General features: G+C 54.8%; 1 protein-coding gene across 1 annotated transcript in view; it reads left to right on the top strand.

The window, feature by feature from the left end:
- The window catches only part of Cables1 (Cdk5 and Abl enzyme substrate 1), a 91,706-nt gene extending 73,565 nt beyond the window's left edge, over positions 1-18,141 (top strand). The window contains exons 6-11 of the mRNA XM_023720395.1: positions 2,103-2,199; positions 3,341-3,497; positions 4,386-4,489; positions 13,698-13,804; positions 14,847-15,054; positions 16,930-18,141. Of these exons, the coding sequence (XP_023576163.1) occupies positions 2,103-2,199; positions 3,341-3,497; positions 4,386-4,489; positions 13,698-13,804; positions 14,847-15,054; positions 16,930-17,070 (814 nt within the window). The 3' untranslated portion in view covers positions 17,071-18,141. The remainder of the gene's footprint in view (positions 1-2,102; positions 2,200-3,340; positions 3,498-4,385; positions 4,490-13,697; positions 13,805-14,846; positions 15,055-16,929) is intronic.

Here is an 18,141-nt window from a genome sequence, read left to right as displayed (position 1 = left end):
GGGCATGGCCCAAGAGGTTTAGAGAGGAGCGTGATGCCAATACAAAGCCAGTGGGCAGCATAGGCTCCTGCAGGTCACTGATCCCCTAGAGAGGGTTGCTGCGGGGAGGTAGGCGTGGCCCAGCCTTGCCTAGCTCCTCCCTTTCATGTGGCCCCAGCATCCTGAAGCACTTGCAAAACTGGCTGGGCCTACAAGGCCCTGTTTTTTAAATCGGCTTTGGGCTTTAGCTCAGGGAGAGGTCTTGGATTTATATAAACACACACAGTGTAGCTTATGCTACAGCTTCAGTTTATGCCCCTGAGGTGGCGCCTAGAAGCAGGAGGTGGGAAGAGATGTGTCTGGGTTGGCTTTGCTGCCTGCAAGGGGCGTGTTTAGCAGGGTGCAGATGGCAGGCGAGGCCATCTCTGGTGCAGTGAGAGCTGTGAGCAGGTGGCAGGCAGAGGAAGGGGGCAGGATGGAAAACACTGGCGTCACGCCATCTCTGTGAACCAGGACCAGTGAGGCAGCCAGAACCCCACCTCAGTGACCCCTTGAGTGCCTTCCTGTGTCAGGTGTTGTGTAGACATGGCACAGCGATCGGGGACACCTGCCCAAGCCAGCAGGGCGTGTGGGGGCGCCCTGGACGTGGGCTCGCTTTAATACTCCTAAACTCCCTCAGCCTTCTCCCTGGCCGACGAGAGCAGCTCCTGCAGTGGTCTTGCTGGCAGGTCTGTGATGGGCCGGCCCATCGCCCTGGCTCTGCAGGACTTCCGTACCCTCTGAGCGTGGCAGTGCCCCGGGCTGCCAAGGACACTGCCATGGAAGTCGGTACTGACTACTGGGTGCAGCAGATCCTGTGCTGATTCTACCCAGATCGGACCACGTTGCAGGAGGCTGGGGGGTTGGTTCATGCATTGCAGTGCTTGTAGCCAAGGGCAGAAACAAAGAAGAATCGGAGATGCTGTCTTCATCCTCTGCCCTGGGCAGTGGACTTCTTTCCTGTCTTCTCCCCATTCCCCATTTCCTTCTCCTCTTCGCTGCGTGTCTTTGGCCTGGAGAGTCTTGCCTTCATGTCTTTCCATCATGCTTGTGTCTGTTTAGTCTGTGCTCTGATTGTGGCCCTCCTTGTCCCATAGTAAGAACGCTGTTATCGGAAGTGGTGTCCACTCACAGACACGATGTGTTGTAGGTACAGAAGCTGAGGGCTGCGTCTGAGAATCACTGGATAGGACTTAACACTCCGGATGCCCAGGTCCCACCCACAGTGACTAATGTAGAGTGTTTAGGGTTGCAAGCCAGACAGCAGATGGGCTGCAGAGCTGCCCAGGTGATCCTAGTGAGCCGTGGAAGTTGGAAACTTCTATAAGCCAGTGGGATCACACTCCAGCAACGTGTGCAGTTACACCTGTACGCAGTCACGGTGCCACTGTTCTGCATCTCCTAGGCATCAGAAGGAGCATCGGATGCAAAATCAGTCCCCAGTACCCACCATCCTGGTGTCCTCGGCAGGTCATTTACTTACTCTGAGCCTCAGTCTCCTCCTCTGTAAAATGGGTCAGTACTAGTAATACTTATCTTAACGGGTCATCTTAAAGCACCAAAAAGATGCGTGAAGTCTTTGGGAACTGTGCAGTGCTGTAGGAATGTATGTTGTTATTGATGGAAATCACGCTCTTACAGATTTTCCTCACCTAATGTGGGGGTTGCGCAGGGCTTTTCTTTTTCCTGTTTGGTAAAAAAGAGGGGCCAAGAGAGATGGTCTGCCCAGCTCTAAAAAGAACCAGCAGGTAGAATTCCAGAACCAAGAGGCTCCAGCATCCAGGAATGGTCCCTGGCTGCTCAGTAACTGGTCACCTCTTATTACACGGCCTTGCCAAGGAGGGAGGGACGTCAATAAGCCATCGCTCCTGAGCCCCGTCCCTCTTTGGCTGTCTTGCTGGACTTTGTGATGTCAGAGTGAATGAAACAGCTGAGTTGCCCCAGAGCATCCTGCCAGTCTCCTTGGGGTAGGGGAAGAGACCCTGCCTCACAGGACCTGTATGCGACTGTGGTGGCCTGGGCAGTGCCTGTCAGCACAGCCCTCTGGGTACACACCAAAGCATCTTCCTCTGGCTTGTCCTCAGGGACTTGAAGTTGGATGGAGGGCGACAGTCAACAGGCGCCATGAGCCTGAGAGAGATCATTGGCCTGGAAGGTGTGGAGCTGGGTGCCGACGGGAAGGTAAGGCTCCCAGAGTTTGTCCCTGGGGTCACGTGGCCACCACTGTTGTTGTCGGGAAGCAGAGGCAGCAAGGAGATCTGAGGCCTCCCTTGTGAGGAGGGAGTAAGCCTGGGCACATGCCGGGTATGGGCTGCATGCTGACCCCGCTTGCCCGGGTGTGGCACGGTGGGGTCTCCCAGGCACATACCCAGCTCTGCAGTACCGTTTACCAATGAGTGGGCAGCACTTGGAAGTGCTTCGCACATGTGCACATCCATGCACGTGCCAGATGCAGCACTGCTGCGAACATCCATTATCTGGCATGTCCATAAGGCACACCGCGGCTGCTAGAACAGTGTTTGGCTTCTTGTGGCCCCGGGGAGCCTGCAGTCCCTCAGGCTTCCTCAGTGACCAAGCAGCAAAGCCACCGCATTCCTCCCCATCCACTATGCAGCGAGCTGCTGAGTTGCATCTGAGGAGTAAAAATGAGGAGATGAATTTGCCCCCACGGGCTGGTTGTGGGCAGGCACCGTCCACCTGCGAAGCCCATCTGTGGGGAAACTGTCCCAGCATAGGCTGTGGGGCAGCGAGTGCCTCTCACCCTCCCCTGCCACTGGCCTGAGGGCCAGCACCCAGCACTCCAGGTGCAGTTCGGTGCATGCAAGGACTCCCCAGGCAGGTGAAAGAGGGGCACTCGCTCCAACTTTCTCCCACATCCTGGGCACTCACCTGGGAACCAGGGCGAAGGGAGTTGGTATCATGAGGGGTGGAACAGCGCCCCCAGCCCTTGTCCAAGACGCTCAGGCCCTGAGTGCTCTGGAATTCCGTGTTTGGGGTTTCCTAAGCAGCAATGCAGCATGCGCCCGACGTATGACACCCCAGCCACTTCTGAGGCGTGCCCTGGGCACCGTGCTGGTGCTTCTGCCACCTAGTGGGGATGGCTACAGCTCTCCACCAGGATGTGCGGGGGCGGTTGGCATAAGCACAGGCCAGAGTGTTTTTTGTGTCTCATCACACTGGATTTAATTGCAAATTTTAAAACGTAGACTCAAACTTGAGGTGGCCACATACCTTGGTCAAAATGCAAGCCAACATTGTGTAGAGGTAATCACTGGTTTGTTTGGGTTGGTTTTTTTTTTGTTTTGTTTTTTTACCTTTTTAGACAGTTTCGTATACCCAGTTTCTGCTCCCCACAAATGCCTTTGGAGCCCGGAGGAACACCATAGACTCCACCTCCTCCTTCTCCCAGCTCCACAACCCAAGCCACCGCAGCCTCTCCATCGGCCGGGCCAGCAGCACCCAGGGCAGCCTGGACGCAGGTGATGTCTCCCACGGAGGCGCCTGACTTCGTGGCGCAGCTTGGGTCTCCTTTGGGGAGGGCGTGGTCTCGGGCTGTGTAGGTTTTGACTGGGTCATGGGTGATTTTCTCTCTGTTAGATGCCTCAGCTGCCAAGCTGGCAGGGCCCTGCCAAGGCTGCCTGTGCCAGGCAGAGCAGCTGGATTCCCAGCTTCTCACCATTCACACAGTTACGTCCCGTGTGCTCACACTGCTTGGCTTTGGCTTCCCTCCCCCTAGACAACTGGGTCCTGAGGTACAGGAGGAGGGTGAGATTTTCCTTTGTGGTTATCATGGTGGGCCAGCTGAGCGACCACTGAAGAACATTTGCAGGCTCCAATTTTCCCACCCAGGCCTTTTAAGAATTGACACAAAGGCAAAAACCCTCTTTAGGAGGCAGCATTGTTTCTACTGTCAGAGAATTCCTAGAGAAGGTGAACTTCTTGTGTTGCCTTGTCTCTGTGTCAGTGTCCCAGCCACCTGTGGTCCTTCACAAGTCACGCAGGACAAGTTGCCCAAGTAGTGTGCATCTGAGTTACCTTTGCATGGCCACGTCTTGCGAAGTGTGAGGCCACTGTGCCTCTGACATCCCCGGGGACGGAGGGGCTCTCCTATAACAGGGAGACTAACATGTAATTGTGTACAATGGGGAAAGTGTCAAAATGAACAGGGAATTTGCTGAACCCTTTGTGTGGCTGGTGGGGCCGCACCTCCTGGACTCACAGGGACATCTGCTGCGGGTCAGGACCCTGGACACATCCTAGGCTTGAAGCCCTGAAGCCCTCATGACTTCAGCTGTGCTGTGCTTCTCCCAGCTGCCTCTGCCTCAGAGGACCCTGGCCTCTAATTGTCATTTTCATGTCACCATCAGGTAGCGATCTGGGAGAGTTCATGGACTATGACCCCAACCTCCTGGACGACCCCCAGTGGCCATGTGGCAAGCACAAGCGAGTCCTGATCTTCCCTTCGTACATGGTGAGCAGCGGACAGACGGGTTCTCCATGTTCCCAGCAGCCTCCTCCAAGGCTCGGGCTGGCTCTGCTCTGCACCCCAGGGTGTGGGATTCTGGGACTGGGTGGAGTGGGGGCCTGCAGACACCATGCTGAGGGTGCGAAAACTCCCATCTCAGGCCAGGACCTTCCAAGGCAGAATTATTTCTGGGGAAAGTGACATGGGGCACTACAGGTGCTCAATGCAAATGCTTCTCTCACTGTTTTTATTTCATGGGCTCTCCCTGACTTTTCTTTCATGTAACTTTGGTTTCTGCTTTGGGCTGACCACCACCAGAATGTGACTGGGTGCCTACAGGGTGGTATGGACCCAGATTTCACTGCTAGGAGCTGCCGCTTCTCCTGACCCTGGGCCGGTGGCCCTGCCAGGGTCCCGTGTCCTGTCTTTGGGCAGACAGACCCATCCTGATTCCCTGCCATGCAGAGCACTGGCCACAGCAGCAGGAAGGGGAGGACCAGGCATTAAGGGAAACCCCGCGGCATCAGCCCAGAAAGCCGCGTCTCCCTGCCCTGTGTCCTGGTGTGGCTGGGTGTCCCCCCACGTTGCCTCTCTCCCACTCTGGCCCTGGTCTCAGCACTCAGCCAGGAAGACCCCACCGTGGTCCTGACTAGAAAACCCAGATTGCAAACCAGCCCCGCCCACTTCAAAGGTGCGGACCAGATTTGCACCGTGAGATAATTGTCATCAGAGAAAGCCCAGGCAATGCTCGGCCCCTGCTGGTGACTTTCTGCATCTACCCTCTTACAGTTTGGCATAGTTCAGAGGTCACCATGCTTCACCACACTGAGTCAGAATGAGTTCCCAAAGGTGCTTAGTACATAAGTGACCTCTGCCCCTCACTCCTGCCTACAAGAACCCCTCAGCTCTGGGCGCAGAAAGAGCTAAACCATAGCCACAGAGAGCTGCCTCTTTCCACTCCGTGACCTGTTTCGAGACTAACACCTAATAAGCTCTCCATAAGGGAGCAGACCCCATCACCCTGCTGGTCGGGAAGGTGTACCCAAGAGGTTTGCCCTCCTGCAAGAGTAAGGCTTCTTTCTGCAGTTCACTGCTTTGCTTGTTAAAGTTCATGTTATGAATTAACCCGGGCAGGAAACTGTGACTCACAGTCTGAGGCAGGCTGTCCCTGTGGATAGGCAAGAAGTGGGGCTGAGACCACAGCCCTTGCTGGTTGTGTCAAACTGCCTGGCCTGGGGCAGGACACGAGCGGGGTTCTCTGGACCAGGGGGCTCACAGCTGTCTGGGCAACCAAGAAACCTGGAAGGTGCACTGTTCTGGCTGATGGCGGGGTTTGGAGGGAGCTCCAGGGACAGGTCACATCTGGGGATGGCACTGGCCTCTCCTTTTATGAGCCTGGCGCCGGGTACATGCCAGGTCCAGTTGGTGCTCTTTTCTTTTCTTTAAGTAATGTCACAGCAAGAGCTTTAAGGTCCTGTACCAGGGCATGTGCAGGCACACGCACATGTGCGCGCACACACACACACACACACACACACTCTGCGGCTGTATGCTAGCTGGCTCGCCACACCAGCCTACCTGCCCTGCCCTCCTTGTTTAGTGGATCGTTTTTCTTTTCCTGCTGCTGGGTCGGAAGTCTGCTTCCTGGAAAGGCCTGTGTGTAAGTGCGAGAGCTCAGGGGAGCTGCATCCCCCTGGTCCGCTCTCTGAGGCCCCGTCACCTCCCGTTCTGGCTGCGGTTGATCTGAGGCAGGAATAACTTCTGGGCATTCCCATCAAAGCCCTGACAGTCTGTGTGTACCACAGAGAGCCTCAGCCAGCTCCCGAGAGCCAGGTGGGCGTAGATGGCAGGACTGTTTCTTGGGCATGTGTTCTGACCTCAGAGGAACGAGTGTGGGTGTGGGTGTTTGCCTCACTTTTGTGTGTCCATGAATGTAGAATTTGCACATTCAGCAAGTTTGGCTGCAGTCTCACAATGGGCCCTGCAGGCTCTTCTCATGGGTCTGAGTGAATGGGCCAGTTAGATGTCAACAGAAGGTAAGCCACTGTGGTCATGCGGAAAGAACTGTTATGGAAGAGTGACAGGAGAGATGGAGGCTCAGGGTGGGCTCGTCTCTCACAGAGACCCTAACGTGCCAAGAGACTGACTTAGTGTAAGACGGCCCCTCCCTTTGTATACACACACGTGTCCCAGAGTGGCGCTCCCAGCTCAGGAGCTGCGTGTGCAGTAGACGCCCGGCTCCTGGAGTCATCAGATAGCAACAGGAGCTTGAGGCTGCCTGGAGCTGCGCCAGAGGAGCCCACAGTGCCCTTGGCTCCTGGCTTGGTGTGTGGCGCTCACTCTCTGTCATCTAGGACAGGTTCCACGCACCATGAGGCCAGCTCCAACTCGCTCCACCCAGGGCTTTCTGCAGCCACCTTTGCTTGCCAGCCAGTGAGAATGGATTCTGGGGACTGCTTGGCCTCCAGGCCTGCTGTCCTTGCCCAGCCACCTCAAGGCCCAGCAGAGTCCCCAAGCTGCTGCCCAGAGTCTGGGGTGTTGTCCTGTTTGCACAGAGCTTCAGCCTCTGCAGCGCCAGACACCTGCAGAGAAATGTACTAACCGTTCCACCTATCAAACATAATGTAACTTCTACACATGGAGTGTATAGTCCTGGGTTTTCGAAGGACCTCTGCAGTCACAGGCTGTCCCTGTCCCCCTGGCTCCCCCCAAGGAGCTTCATGTTGTGGCAGCTCACTTCTGTCTTCAAGACCCATACATAGTTTTACTCATTCTGGAGCTTCATGCATATTACGACTTCGGGTGTGTAGGATTGGGGCGGTCTCCCACACCCCTTAATGTCTGAGATTCACCTAAGTGGGTGTATTGGTGCTTTGTCTTTAGTGCCGAGTGGTGCTGGAGCCACACAATCTCTACTCCCCTTTGACGAACACCCGGCATTTCCATGCAGCGATGTTAGGAGCACTGCTCTGACTTGTCTAAATCTTTTTACAGGCACCTGTTTTCATTTTTCTTGAGTAAATTACACAAGGGCAGACTGAGCCAGATGTTACCAGCCATCCAGGGTGCCACAAGATGTGTATTTTCCTCAGTATTTGTTCTCAGAGTGATGCCCAAAGGCTGCTCGTCCCCCAGGGAGGCCATGTGTTGAGGGTGGATGCTTCCGAGGCCTGTCATCTGCAGTATGGAAGGGGCACCTCAAGAAAGTGGCCCTATACTGAGTCGCATGTGTCATTCTAAACTTTAATCCATGTGTGTCACTGCCGTTATTGTCCACTGGGAAAGAACCAGGGTGGGAGTTGGACTTGAAAAATACAATCCCTGGGGGCAGGCACGGAGAGCAGGTTGCAGCTGGCCGGGGGTTTGGCCCTTCAGGGCTCTGGAAGCAGCCGTGGTCATGCTTGTGTGTCAAGCACCTGCTGCGCACAGGTCTTACAGGGCCTCAGCCCAGGGGCTGGGCGACGCCCTGAGTCACCATGGGACACACCCAGCCAGGGATAGAGCCTCATTAGAGACTGGCAGCGTGTCATTGCACTGGGCAGCCTGGCAGCTCGAGTAGTGGTTTTCATTGTTGTTTTCTCTGTACGGGTGTGGAGAACAATTAAGAGATGAAAACCAGGGGGAGAGCCGAGATAACCCTGGTGATTGGCTCTCTGGATCTTTTCTTTGGAGAAAGAAATCCTTCTGACCTCAGAAGGCCAAGGAGGACGCCCTGTGTGTTACCAGGGGCATCCTTGCCCTGCCTGGGTGGTCACCACGCTGCAGCACATTGGATCCAGGTGCTTATCTGGCTTCCCTGGGCTTCTGCAGTCCTTGGCACATGCTTGGGACTTGCTCTTCCAGCTGGGGTTTTCAGCAGGGTGAGCTATTAAGCAAAGGCGACTCAGACTTTCTGGGGTCTCCATCATCGATTTGCTTTCATGTTGTGTTGCTTGCTTCGGCGATTTCCTGCCTGCAGGGTGGCCCATTCCAAGCTCTTCCATTGCAAGAGCCCTTCTCGGCCCCCTTGGGGTCATGGGCCAGCTGTGCAGGCATACTGGGAACCTGCACGGCAGCTGAGCCCACTTGCTTTAGGTACAGTGTGGAATTAAGGTGCCTCAAACTGGGTGTAGTAGAGCACACCTGTGATCATCAGCTGGTAGGCAGGAGGATGGCTACCAGCTCAAGGCCAGCTGGGTCTTACTACATAGTAAGACTGTGTCTCAGAAACCCTAAAAACAGAAAAGAGCCTCAAATACCTTACCGTGCTGTGGCAGAGACAGCAGCCATGGGCTATTTTTGTTTTGTTGTGGGGTTTTTGGAAACTGGTAGTAGACACCACGTGCATAGCGTACGGCTCACCGTGTACAGGATTTTCATAAAGCTACATGGCCATGACCATAATCAATTTCAGAACATTTGCACCTTCCCCAACCCAAGGCCCTTCCCCTTTAGCTGTCCCCAGCCCTGCACTGCCGTGGGCCTTGGTGTCCTCTGGGTGTGCCTGTTCCTCGTCAGTGGAGTTGTGCAAGCTGTGCCTTTGTGTCTGGCTTACATTTCGAGGTTTATCCGTGCTGTAACATGTATCAGTATTGTGGTTTCTAATCGTTTGCTTCCTACAAAAAGTCCCAACATGTACAGCAGCATCTGCTACCTTTCTGTGTGTTCTGCGGAGATGGGGGTAGGGGGAGCTGGTGATCGGTTAGTACCTTTTTCGAGGTAGGGTCTAGCCCAGGCTGGCCTTGAACTCAGGACCATCAGCTGCCTCAGCCTGCTGAGTGCTGGGAGAACGAGCGTGCACCGCCATTCCCAATTTCAAACCATGATTTCGAACATGACATGCCCTTTGACCACTGTTGAAGAAACACACATGTAAAAGTACATCCCAAGACCACCTGGGTCATTGGATGCCACCACATCCACCCAGAGTCACTGCCCCAGTGGTTCTGGGGCAGCAGAGCACAAGCCAGCGGTTTCCTGGCCTGAACTCGCCTTACACTGCAGGGAATCTGAGGGCTAGAAATTGCAGCCCATGCAGCTGCAGGCTGTGCGTCCCACCCCTACTTCCTCCCTGGAAAAGGATAAAATGCACAGGACAGTTGTGGCGCCCACCTCTGGATGGTCGTATGGTCCAGGGTTGCCCTATGCCATTGCTTGAACAAGAGCAAACATCTGCGCCCCTGGATTCAGCTGAGCTGGAAGTGCCGACAGCCGTCACACAAGTACAGTGGAAGCAGAACAGTCCTGACTGTGCAGGGCCACAGGGGCTGGAAGGAGCACCTCAGATCATGGCTTGTCTTCCTTCCTTTCATGGGCATTGTAGAGAAACTGAGGTATAGAGTGGCTGCATGCCTGCCATAGGTCTCCAGGTACCTCTGGGGTATTAGAGCCCTGGAATGGTCCTTCCTAGGGTAGGGGGTCTCTTACCCACAGGGCAGCGAGCTCACCTGTTCAGACAGATTCCTGTGGAAAGGAGAGAGGTGGCCAAGTGTTCCCAGGCCTGGGAGCAGAAGCAGCCTCTCTCTGACAGGCCTGCAGCTCCCAGCCCCAAGCCTCTTGCTGTTCCCAGAGCAAGCACTAGGGCATGCAGACCTCCTCCCTGCCTGACAGCCTTCTTCTATCGTGCCACAGCTGGTCCCTCGGGCCAGGCTGGGCCACCTTCAGTTCCTCGGTGACTCACTGCTTGTGATGGGTCAAGGCCGGGCTTGTTCTTGCAAAGACCCCAGAGTGTCCAGTGTCTCCACCATAGAGCTGGTGGGTTCTTCTGGCAAGGTGATTAAGCTGTGGTATTTCCTTGCTGGAGGGGTTCAGGGATGCCCACCCAACCCCAGTACATCCCAGCTCTGCTTCCCATCTCCCAGGGGCAGCCTGGCCGGGGCTGCTTTGCACACTGAGTCTCTAGACGTTCTGGGCTTGCAGTGGCCTCCTGCTCGCAGCCAGCCTTTCCCTCTTCCTCATCAGGCAGCTGCCAGAAAGTGCATTCCAGTGGCTGCCCCGGGTCGCCGGCTCTGCACAATGTAAGCACTGCAGCTGGAGCGACCACGCGTCACTCACGCAGCCCAACCCAGCCCGCTGTTGGCTGCAGCTGCACCCGGAGCAGCCCTTCATCTGGCCAGTGTCAGGGCCTGGAATTAGGTGGCAGTGAACACAGCCTGTCCCTGATCAGGAAGGAGCCATGACCTGGATCGTTAGGCCTTCTGTGTCTAGTAACCCGCTGTGGCCCAGGCATTGCGAATTTGGACAACTCTGACAGATCAGTAGGCGAGCTTGCACAGAGCATCAGACCCAGGTTTAATTTATTCTCTGCTAAGCCCAAAGGCGTGACCACAGGGGGACTGCTAGGCCACACTTGTGGCTTAGCCCTCCTGGGATCGCGTCCCCACCTCAGCTGTCAGTAAAGTTTTTAGAGTACCAAGGAGGTGCAGCTGCTGAGGGTCATCAGTGGCTCCCCTGAGGCAGACAGGAACACGCCGGGGAACTGTCGTCTGCCATTCTCCAAGAACATCATCGCTGGCACCTGTGGGTTGGGGGGGACCCACCTGGTACTAGGGTCTGGGCCATGAGCACCTCAGGTGTATGCACACATGCTGAGCAGCACCTGTAGCTAAGTTGTCGCCTGGTGCCCCGCCCCGCCCCGCTCACTGTCCCAGTTGTCACGTATGGCTGAGGGTGAGCAGGACGTAGGTCAGTCCTGCAGGCCAGGTATCCCAGGCTCACCAGCATAAAGCGGTGATGGAGAAGCCAGAGGAGCTGCCTATCAGAGCTGCATGTCCACCCAGGCTTGGCTCCAGAGTCTGTTCTTCCTCACTGAACCACAGCACAGAGAAGCAGGGACAAGGACAAGGAAGAAGAGGGAACTGTCACAGCAAGCAGAAGGGGCAGGGAAAGAAGACACCCAGGCAAGCCTCCCTTGGGCCAGGGCCAAGGCAGAGCTGGGCCGCAAGGGGGCTGGGCGCTGAGGTCAGAGGTCAGCAAGGTCATGCAGCAGCACCATTAGGAACAGTCCACTGCTGTTTGCAGAATCAGCTCATGCCGAGTGACACACAGCAGAGCCGTGTCACTCAAGATGTCCTTACCCCTAAGACTTCAGACTGCATCCTTGTTCAGAAATAGGGTCGTTAGGGCTGGCAAGATAGCTCAGTGGACAAAGGGCTTGCTTAGGCAAGTGCAGGGGTCAGGGTTCAGTCCCTGGCACCGCATGTGGCGCCGGTGCCAGCCGCGCCCCTGGGTGCTCTGAGCCGGTGATGGAGTCTGGTCATGGGTGGCACATGCCTGTAATCTAAGCACTAAGAAGGCAGAAAGAGGAGGATCACTATGAGTCCAAGCTGGGTAGTAAGACCTTGTACAAGAAAAGAAAGAAAATAGGGTCATTAGGATATGGTCAGACTGACACAGCTCTTACAATGTGAGGTGATTATGATGTGGAAAGGCGTTCCTGTATGAAGACAGAGGTTGGAGCGACGCACCCACAGGCTTGGGACCTGGGTCTCAGGAAAAAAGAAAGGGTTCGACCCCGAGATTTTGTCCATCTCAGAGGAGCACAGCCCCCAACACCTGGGTCTCTGACTCCAGCCCTGGCCCTGGGAGGCGACACACCCAGGTTGGGGCAGTACAGTGATGAGGGTGACCTGCTATGCTTCTCTTCCACCTGTGCCTGCAAGCATGGCATCCGCCAAGTCCAGCCTACCTCCAGGATGACTCCCGGCCCTCGCCTCTGGTGCGGCTGTCACAAGTGCACTGCAGCCCAAGGTCACCACGCCCTTTCCTGGATGCCCTGGAACTTGGACATCCTCGGGTGGCCACTTCCTAGGCCGCTTGTCCCTTGCTCAAGACATCTTCCTCTCACTGCTATAAACCCTTGAGGACTTCTGGCCACCCTGAGAGGCTGTCAGTGCAATGAGACATGGTTGCTGCAATCTCTGAAGATAGAACGGAGTGGGGTGAATCTGGTCCAAGAAATGGTTGTTCCTGGGCTTTGCTAGAAGCCAAACACCTCAAGTGTATTATGTCTGACTTAGAAAAGGCGGAGCTGGGGAGATAGCTCAGTGGTCTAAGTGCCTGTCTGGCAAGTACAAGGACCTGGGTTTAATCCCTGGTACTGCATGCCATGCCCGCCTTGCACTGTGTTGGCCACTGAAACCAGGTGTAGTAGCGCACATCTGTAATCCAAGCACTGGGTAGGGGTGGGGCTGAGACAGGAGAATTACTATGAGTCTGAGCTGTGTAGCAAAACCCAGTACCAAATCTCAAAAAAGAAAAGGCTCAGAGTAGCTAGGTGAAGGCCAGACGGCGGAGTGAGTTACATTTCAGGTTGGCCTACTCCTGGTCAGAGCTGTCACTAGCAACAGAAGCCCAACAGAGCAGTGGTCGTGCAGAATGTTGCTTGTCCTTGCAGGGGGCACACGTGTGAACCCGGCTGCTGCCATGTAGCTGCTGGGGGCTGTGCCAAGGCCATATGCAGCTCCACCCATCTTGCCTTTGGGACAGATGTCTCAAGATGTGCCCGTCAGGGCCTAGGGACAAAACTAAGCCTCCAGGGAGCTCAGGACACGGGTGCCTTCAGGGGGTCAGTGAAATGTAGCACCTGAAGGGAGGGCCGCTTGCAGTAGAAGCAAACGCTGTCAGCTGACACACAGGGCACAGCTGTGCAGCTCAGCATGCACTGTGCTGCACCCCAGCTGGTTGAAGAAGAAAGGGACTTACTACAGAGTAGGTACTCAGCGGTTTCAGAGATCCCCAGGATGGCCGGTGCCTGCACCGGCTGCCTCTGGGTCAGTAGCGCAGGTTCCTGAACACTTGCTGATGCCAAGCATGGTACAGAGCTCGACTCATAGCTCCCAAAGCTGCTTTGGCACCAGCCAGTTAGTGAGGGGTCTAGCATGGGCTGAACCCAAATCCACGCGGGCCACAATTGCACGCCTTGAGCAGTGCACTGTGTGCAGAACAGCAGCCGGAAGCACAGCAACTAAGAGGCCCCCTCTCCCTCTCTCTCCCTTGAGACCTACAGTCAGTTTTCCTAAATGTCACTTCATCCTGCCAGGAGTGGTGATTTCTTTGTCCTGTACCTCCAGAGGGCCATGGTCCCTGCAGGCTCTGGATTGAGCAGAGCCCTTGCTGTGACTCTTAATCTGATTTCCGCATTGTGCCATGTTTGGGAAATTGTGGGTCAGGCGCATCCGGGGCATTGTTGGTACGTAGACCCTTAGAGTAACGTGTCTCACCCTGCCTGTTACAGACCACAGTCATTGACTACGTGAAGCCCTCGGATCTCAAGAAGGATATGAACGAGACCTTCAAGGAGAAGTTTCCTCACATTAAGTTAACGCTCAGCAAAATAAGGAGGTATGGGCGGCTCCTGTCACCTTGAAACCCTACCGTACAGCCCCTTCCAGACTTGTTGAGGCCTCTGCTTTGATTGTGAGAGATCATGTCATGTTAGCTGCACATAGCACACAAGTTCAGGAAGGTTTATGTGACAGAGACCCCAAGAGAACACGTGGTGCCCCCGTCTCCACTTTCTCTCATTCTGGCATCTGAGGGCATGAGATCACTTCACCCAGTCACCTGCCCAGGGGGACAGCAAGGCCCTATCTTTAAGTAGGTATTAAGACAAAACCCTATCTCTAACATAGCTGATGGCATTGGCTTTGTGGTGACCCACCTCTGCCAGCCACATCGTCAGATAACCAACACCACCAGGATAGTAGAATTTTGAGAGTGTGTGTGTGGCAACAGGAGTTGAGCTGTACACCCACGTGGCGTGGAGTGTATGCGAATGGTTATGCCAAAGTATACCCTAATACCGATTTGATTCTGGCATGTTCCAAGCTACAGAATTTAAAAAAAAAAATGTTTTTAGGAGAAGTTGAGTGTTCACACTTGGCCGTTTGCTGGGCGACATCTAACACCGACGGTCATGCTCTTAGGCAGATCCTTTCCTGCTAGAGGAAATGAGCACAGCTGGTGTCCAGCATAGCTCAGACCAGGGTACCTGATTTATTTCTAGAGTGGTCTCTAGAACAAGTGCAGTGCCTCTTTGACTTTGGATAGCTTCAGCCCAGAGTCCAGGACAGACTCAGACGTGCCATGCATTCAGTGGGCTCCTTGCGTGGCCCACGTGATGCTCAGTGGTCACACCCCTGCCTGGTCTGCTGCCTCTCATCCTGGAAGTAAGGTTTTGGCAGCACCGGGCCATTGGGTCTGGGGCAAGAATGAGAGTAAGCACAACCTGTGCAGCCAGACCAAACACAGAAGGTTCTAGAACTTTGACACTCATAGGGATCTACTCCCAACCAGTGTCACCCCTGGAATGGAGTTGTTGTGTTCTTTGGTGTCTCCTGAAACTCAACCTCCAAGACACCTTGCTGTGTCTGTCTCTCTCTAGCCTGAAACGGGAGATGCGGAAGCTTGCCCAGGAGGACTGTGGCTTCGAGGAGCCCACAGTGGCCATGGCATTTGTCTACTTTGAGAAGCTCGCCCTCAAGGGGAAGCTGAACAAGCAGAACCGGAAGCTGTGTGCTGGAGCATGTGTCCTATTAGCGGCCAAGATTGGAAGTGACCTCAAAAAACATGAAGTCAAGCATTTAATTGATGTAAGTGGCCTGTGTCCTGATGGCTTGGGGGAGGAGGATGACACATAGTCCTGAGGTCTTTGCAGAAGGACTGTGGAACCGACCACCAGTGGGAAATGGAGAGAAATGAGGTCGTCCTCCCTGCATGGGAGGCCAGATGCTCCATCTTAGCTATCTGGGAGCAGAAGGCTGAGCTACTAGGATGAGACCAAAGAGCCCCAGCCTCAGGCCTGCCACACAACCCCACCAACCCCGTTCTCATACACCATGAGAAATGCTGTCCTCGGAGCCACGGAAGCTGCTGTAATTGTGGGGTCTTATGAGCAGTGGGACCGGAGCATCCAGCAGACAGGCTAGCTTGGCAGGCCATGGCTTCCTGCCCTTGGAGAAGGGTGTGGGTTCCATGGATGCCATTTCCTTTCTTTAAGGAAAGCCTCACCTTGGCAAGAAAACCCCGACCCCCTAGGATCAGCAAAGCCCCAAGATGGCTCAGTATCGGTACGGAAAATAAGACGTGGTTCATGCAGTGTCCCGCCTGTCTCACTTTCGGGCTCCCTTTAGCGGCAAAGAAGAAAAGGCAGAAAGGAAGCTAATATGGGTGCCTGCTGTATAAAAGCAAGCATTCTTTAGGTCAATGTTTTACTGCTTTTGAGAGATGCTACACGCTGTCCAGCCCATGCAGTAAGTCCATGTGCACGTGGGTGGGGTGGTTGTTGGATGCCAACCTGCACTGTGGCTCATTCAGCTGGTACAGTCACGTGCACTTGGCACAGCTTTTGCTTTCAAAAGCTTTTGCTGCAGTCAGCCATAGCCCAACAATATTACTTGGAAAATTCCGGAAACACGCAATCCCTAAGTTTTCTGAGTAGTACGATGAAACCTTACGGAGTTCCACCTGGTCCCTCCTGGGATATGAGTCAGCCTCTGTCCAGCGCACCCACTGCCATACGCTCCTGACCGCCGGCACGTAGCCACCTTGCTTCTCATGTCGGCTGTCCTGGGCTCACAGTGCTTGTGTTCAGGTGAACCCCAGGAGCCACGTGCTGTGCCACCTTCGTCATTCCCTCCCTCCTCCCTACCCCTTGGGGACTGTGTAATCTACATTGTCACAAGAAGGGTAGTACAGGCAGCAGAACATCACGAGACCAACCATCTTCACATACCTTTCGCCACAGTTACTTGACAGTTCTATTTTGTTGTTATTTATTGTGGTGAATCTCTTACTCTACCTAGTTTATAAATTAAACTTTACCATAGGTATTATGTCTGAAAAACTGGCAAACCTCTAGGACTTGGTACAATCCTTGGTTTGAGGTGTTTGCTGGGGTCTTGGACATATCCCCTGTGCATCAGAAATCACAAATATTAATAAAAATTAAGTGATATTAGATATTTAATTGCAGTTCATTACTGGACCACACAGCAAAAGCTGATATCATAGAATGTAACAGGACCCCCAGGGTCGCCGTGAACCAAACCAGACCCATCTCGAGCGCTGTGTGCGGGCAGTCAGCAACCGCGCTACTTGGTAGATTTCTCTCATTAAGGCAAAAGTCGACCTTAAGCAACATCAGAAAACATGACCTACAGAGCAGCATCTGGCCACGCTCAGCACTCAGGTGTGGCGGCAGCAGTGGGGGAGTGGCTGTAGTTGTAGTTCTAAGCCTACGTAAGTTCTTTCTCAGGGCAGTCCTGGGTAAGCTGCCTGTCAGGGCTGCACTTGAGCACACACCTGGCCTTGGAGCCTGGGCGCGCTGGTCTGTAAAGTGGAGATGGGTGCCGCGCCAGCCTTGGCGAGTCGGCACACCCTCCTCGAACATGCGCTGCTGGCTAATGGCTGCAGAAGCCGCGCTTGGAGAAACCCAGCTAAACTGTCTGTCTGTCTTGATATTGCAGAAGCTGGAAGAGAAGTTCCGGCTGAACCGACGAGAACTGATTGCCTTCGAGTTCCCGGTGTTAGTGGCCTTGGAATTCGCACTCCACCTGCCAGAGCACGAGGTCATGCCACACTACAGACGCCTCATCCAGCGCTCCTAGCACAGGCCCCGGGGGTGGGGGGAAGGCCAGGCGCTGGGGCTCAGGGGAGCAGCGCTGACTCCCGGAAATGCAGCGCTGGAGCTCCAGGGACCAGCTGCTTTTCCTCTCTCCGTGCTCTCCTGGGAAGCAGCAATGGAAAGGGCAGGGTGGCTCCTGCTCACAGAGAAGAGCTGTGAGCTCGTTGCTGCTCAGAGCCCGAGAAGGGGAGCTGTGTGCTGACGTGTGGCAGAGGCCCTGTCACCCTGCTCCCCGCCAGCGAGGACCCGAGCAGCCCAGCTGCTGCTGCTCCGGGAGCACACAGACCTGGCCCTCCTTGTCCACGACTGTCCCCGAGATCTGCCTCGGAGCGCAGTGCTAGAGCAGATGAGCAAACTGCAGGATTGGGAAGGCGTTTAGAAAAACCCTCCCTGTGTCAAAAGCGTGTGCCAATCTATTTTTGTATCAACCGTTGGAAGTGCACTTTCCCCGTCAGGTGCCCGTGCAAGCCCCAGCCAGCGCCCCTTGGACCTGACAGTTCTTTCCAGACTATGTCTGGATGACAGTTGCTGTCACCCAGTTCCACATTGACAGCCTTCACTCTTAGGGGATGACATTGTTTCTGTCACCGTTTGTGCCACCAACCAGACAGAGACAAGCCCCAGTGCTGGACAGGTCACATGGAAAGCGAATGGACTGTGACACCCTCCGTACCTTCCTGCTGTCTCATACCGCGTGCATCTGCTGGCTTGCACACTCCCCCGGGAGACGCGGGGCTCACACCCCAGTGTGTCGGGTGCTCTATGTTAGAGTGCGTCCTAAGCACGTTGCCTGTGCTAGACCTGTGGAAGAGTTCTGTACAAATGCAGCGAGAGGGTGGGTTGGCTTCTGGCTCTGCGGCTGGGACAAACTGCATTTTTAGCAGCAGTGACTCTTGGGACCGTGTACCGAGGTCCCCTACTGCAGATTTTGGGTGACTTGTCCTGATAACTCTGGAATGACCTGCACTGAGGCGGGTCACGACAGGTGTCAACTGGCTGAAGAAAGCTTGTGGCCGTGTAAAAAGAATTAAAGTATTTTACTGTTTTATATGTA

Source organism: Octodon degus, unplaced genomic scaffold (genome assembly GCF_000260255.1).
Source record: "Octodon degus isolate 3935 unplaced genomic scaffold, OctDeg1.0 scaffold00075, whole genome shotgun sequence".
NCBI classification, from domain to species: domain Eukaryota; kingdom Metazoa; phylum Chordata; class Mammalia; order Rodentia; family Octodontidae; genus Octodon; species Octodon degus.
Note: the sequence above shows the minus strand (reverse complement) of the source record. Positions and strands in the feature narration are given on the sequence as shown.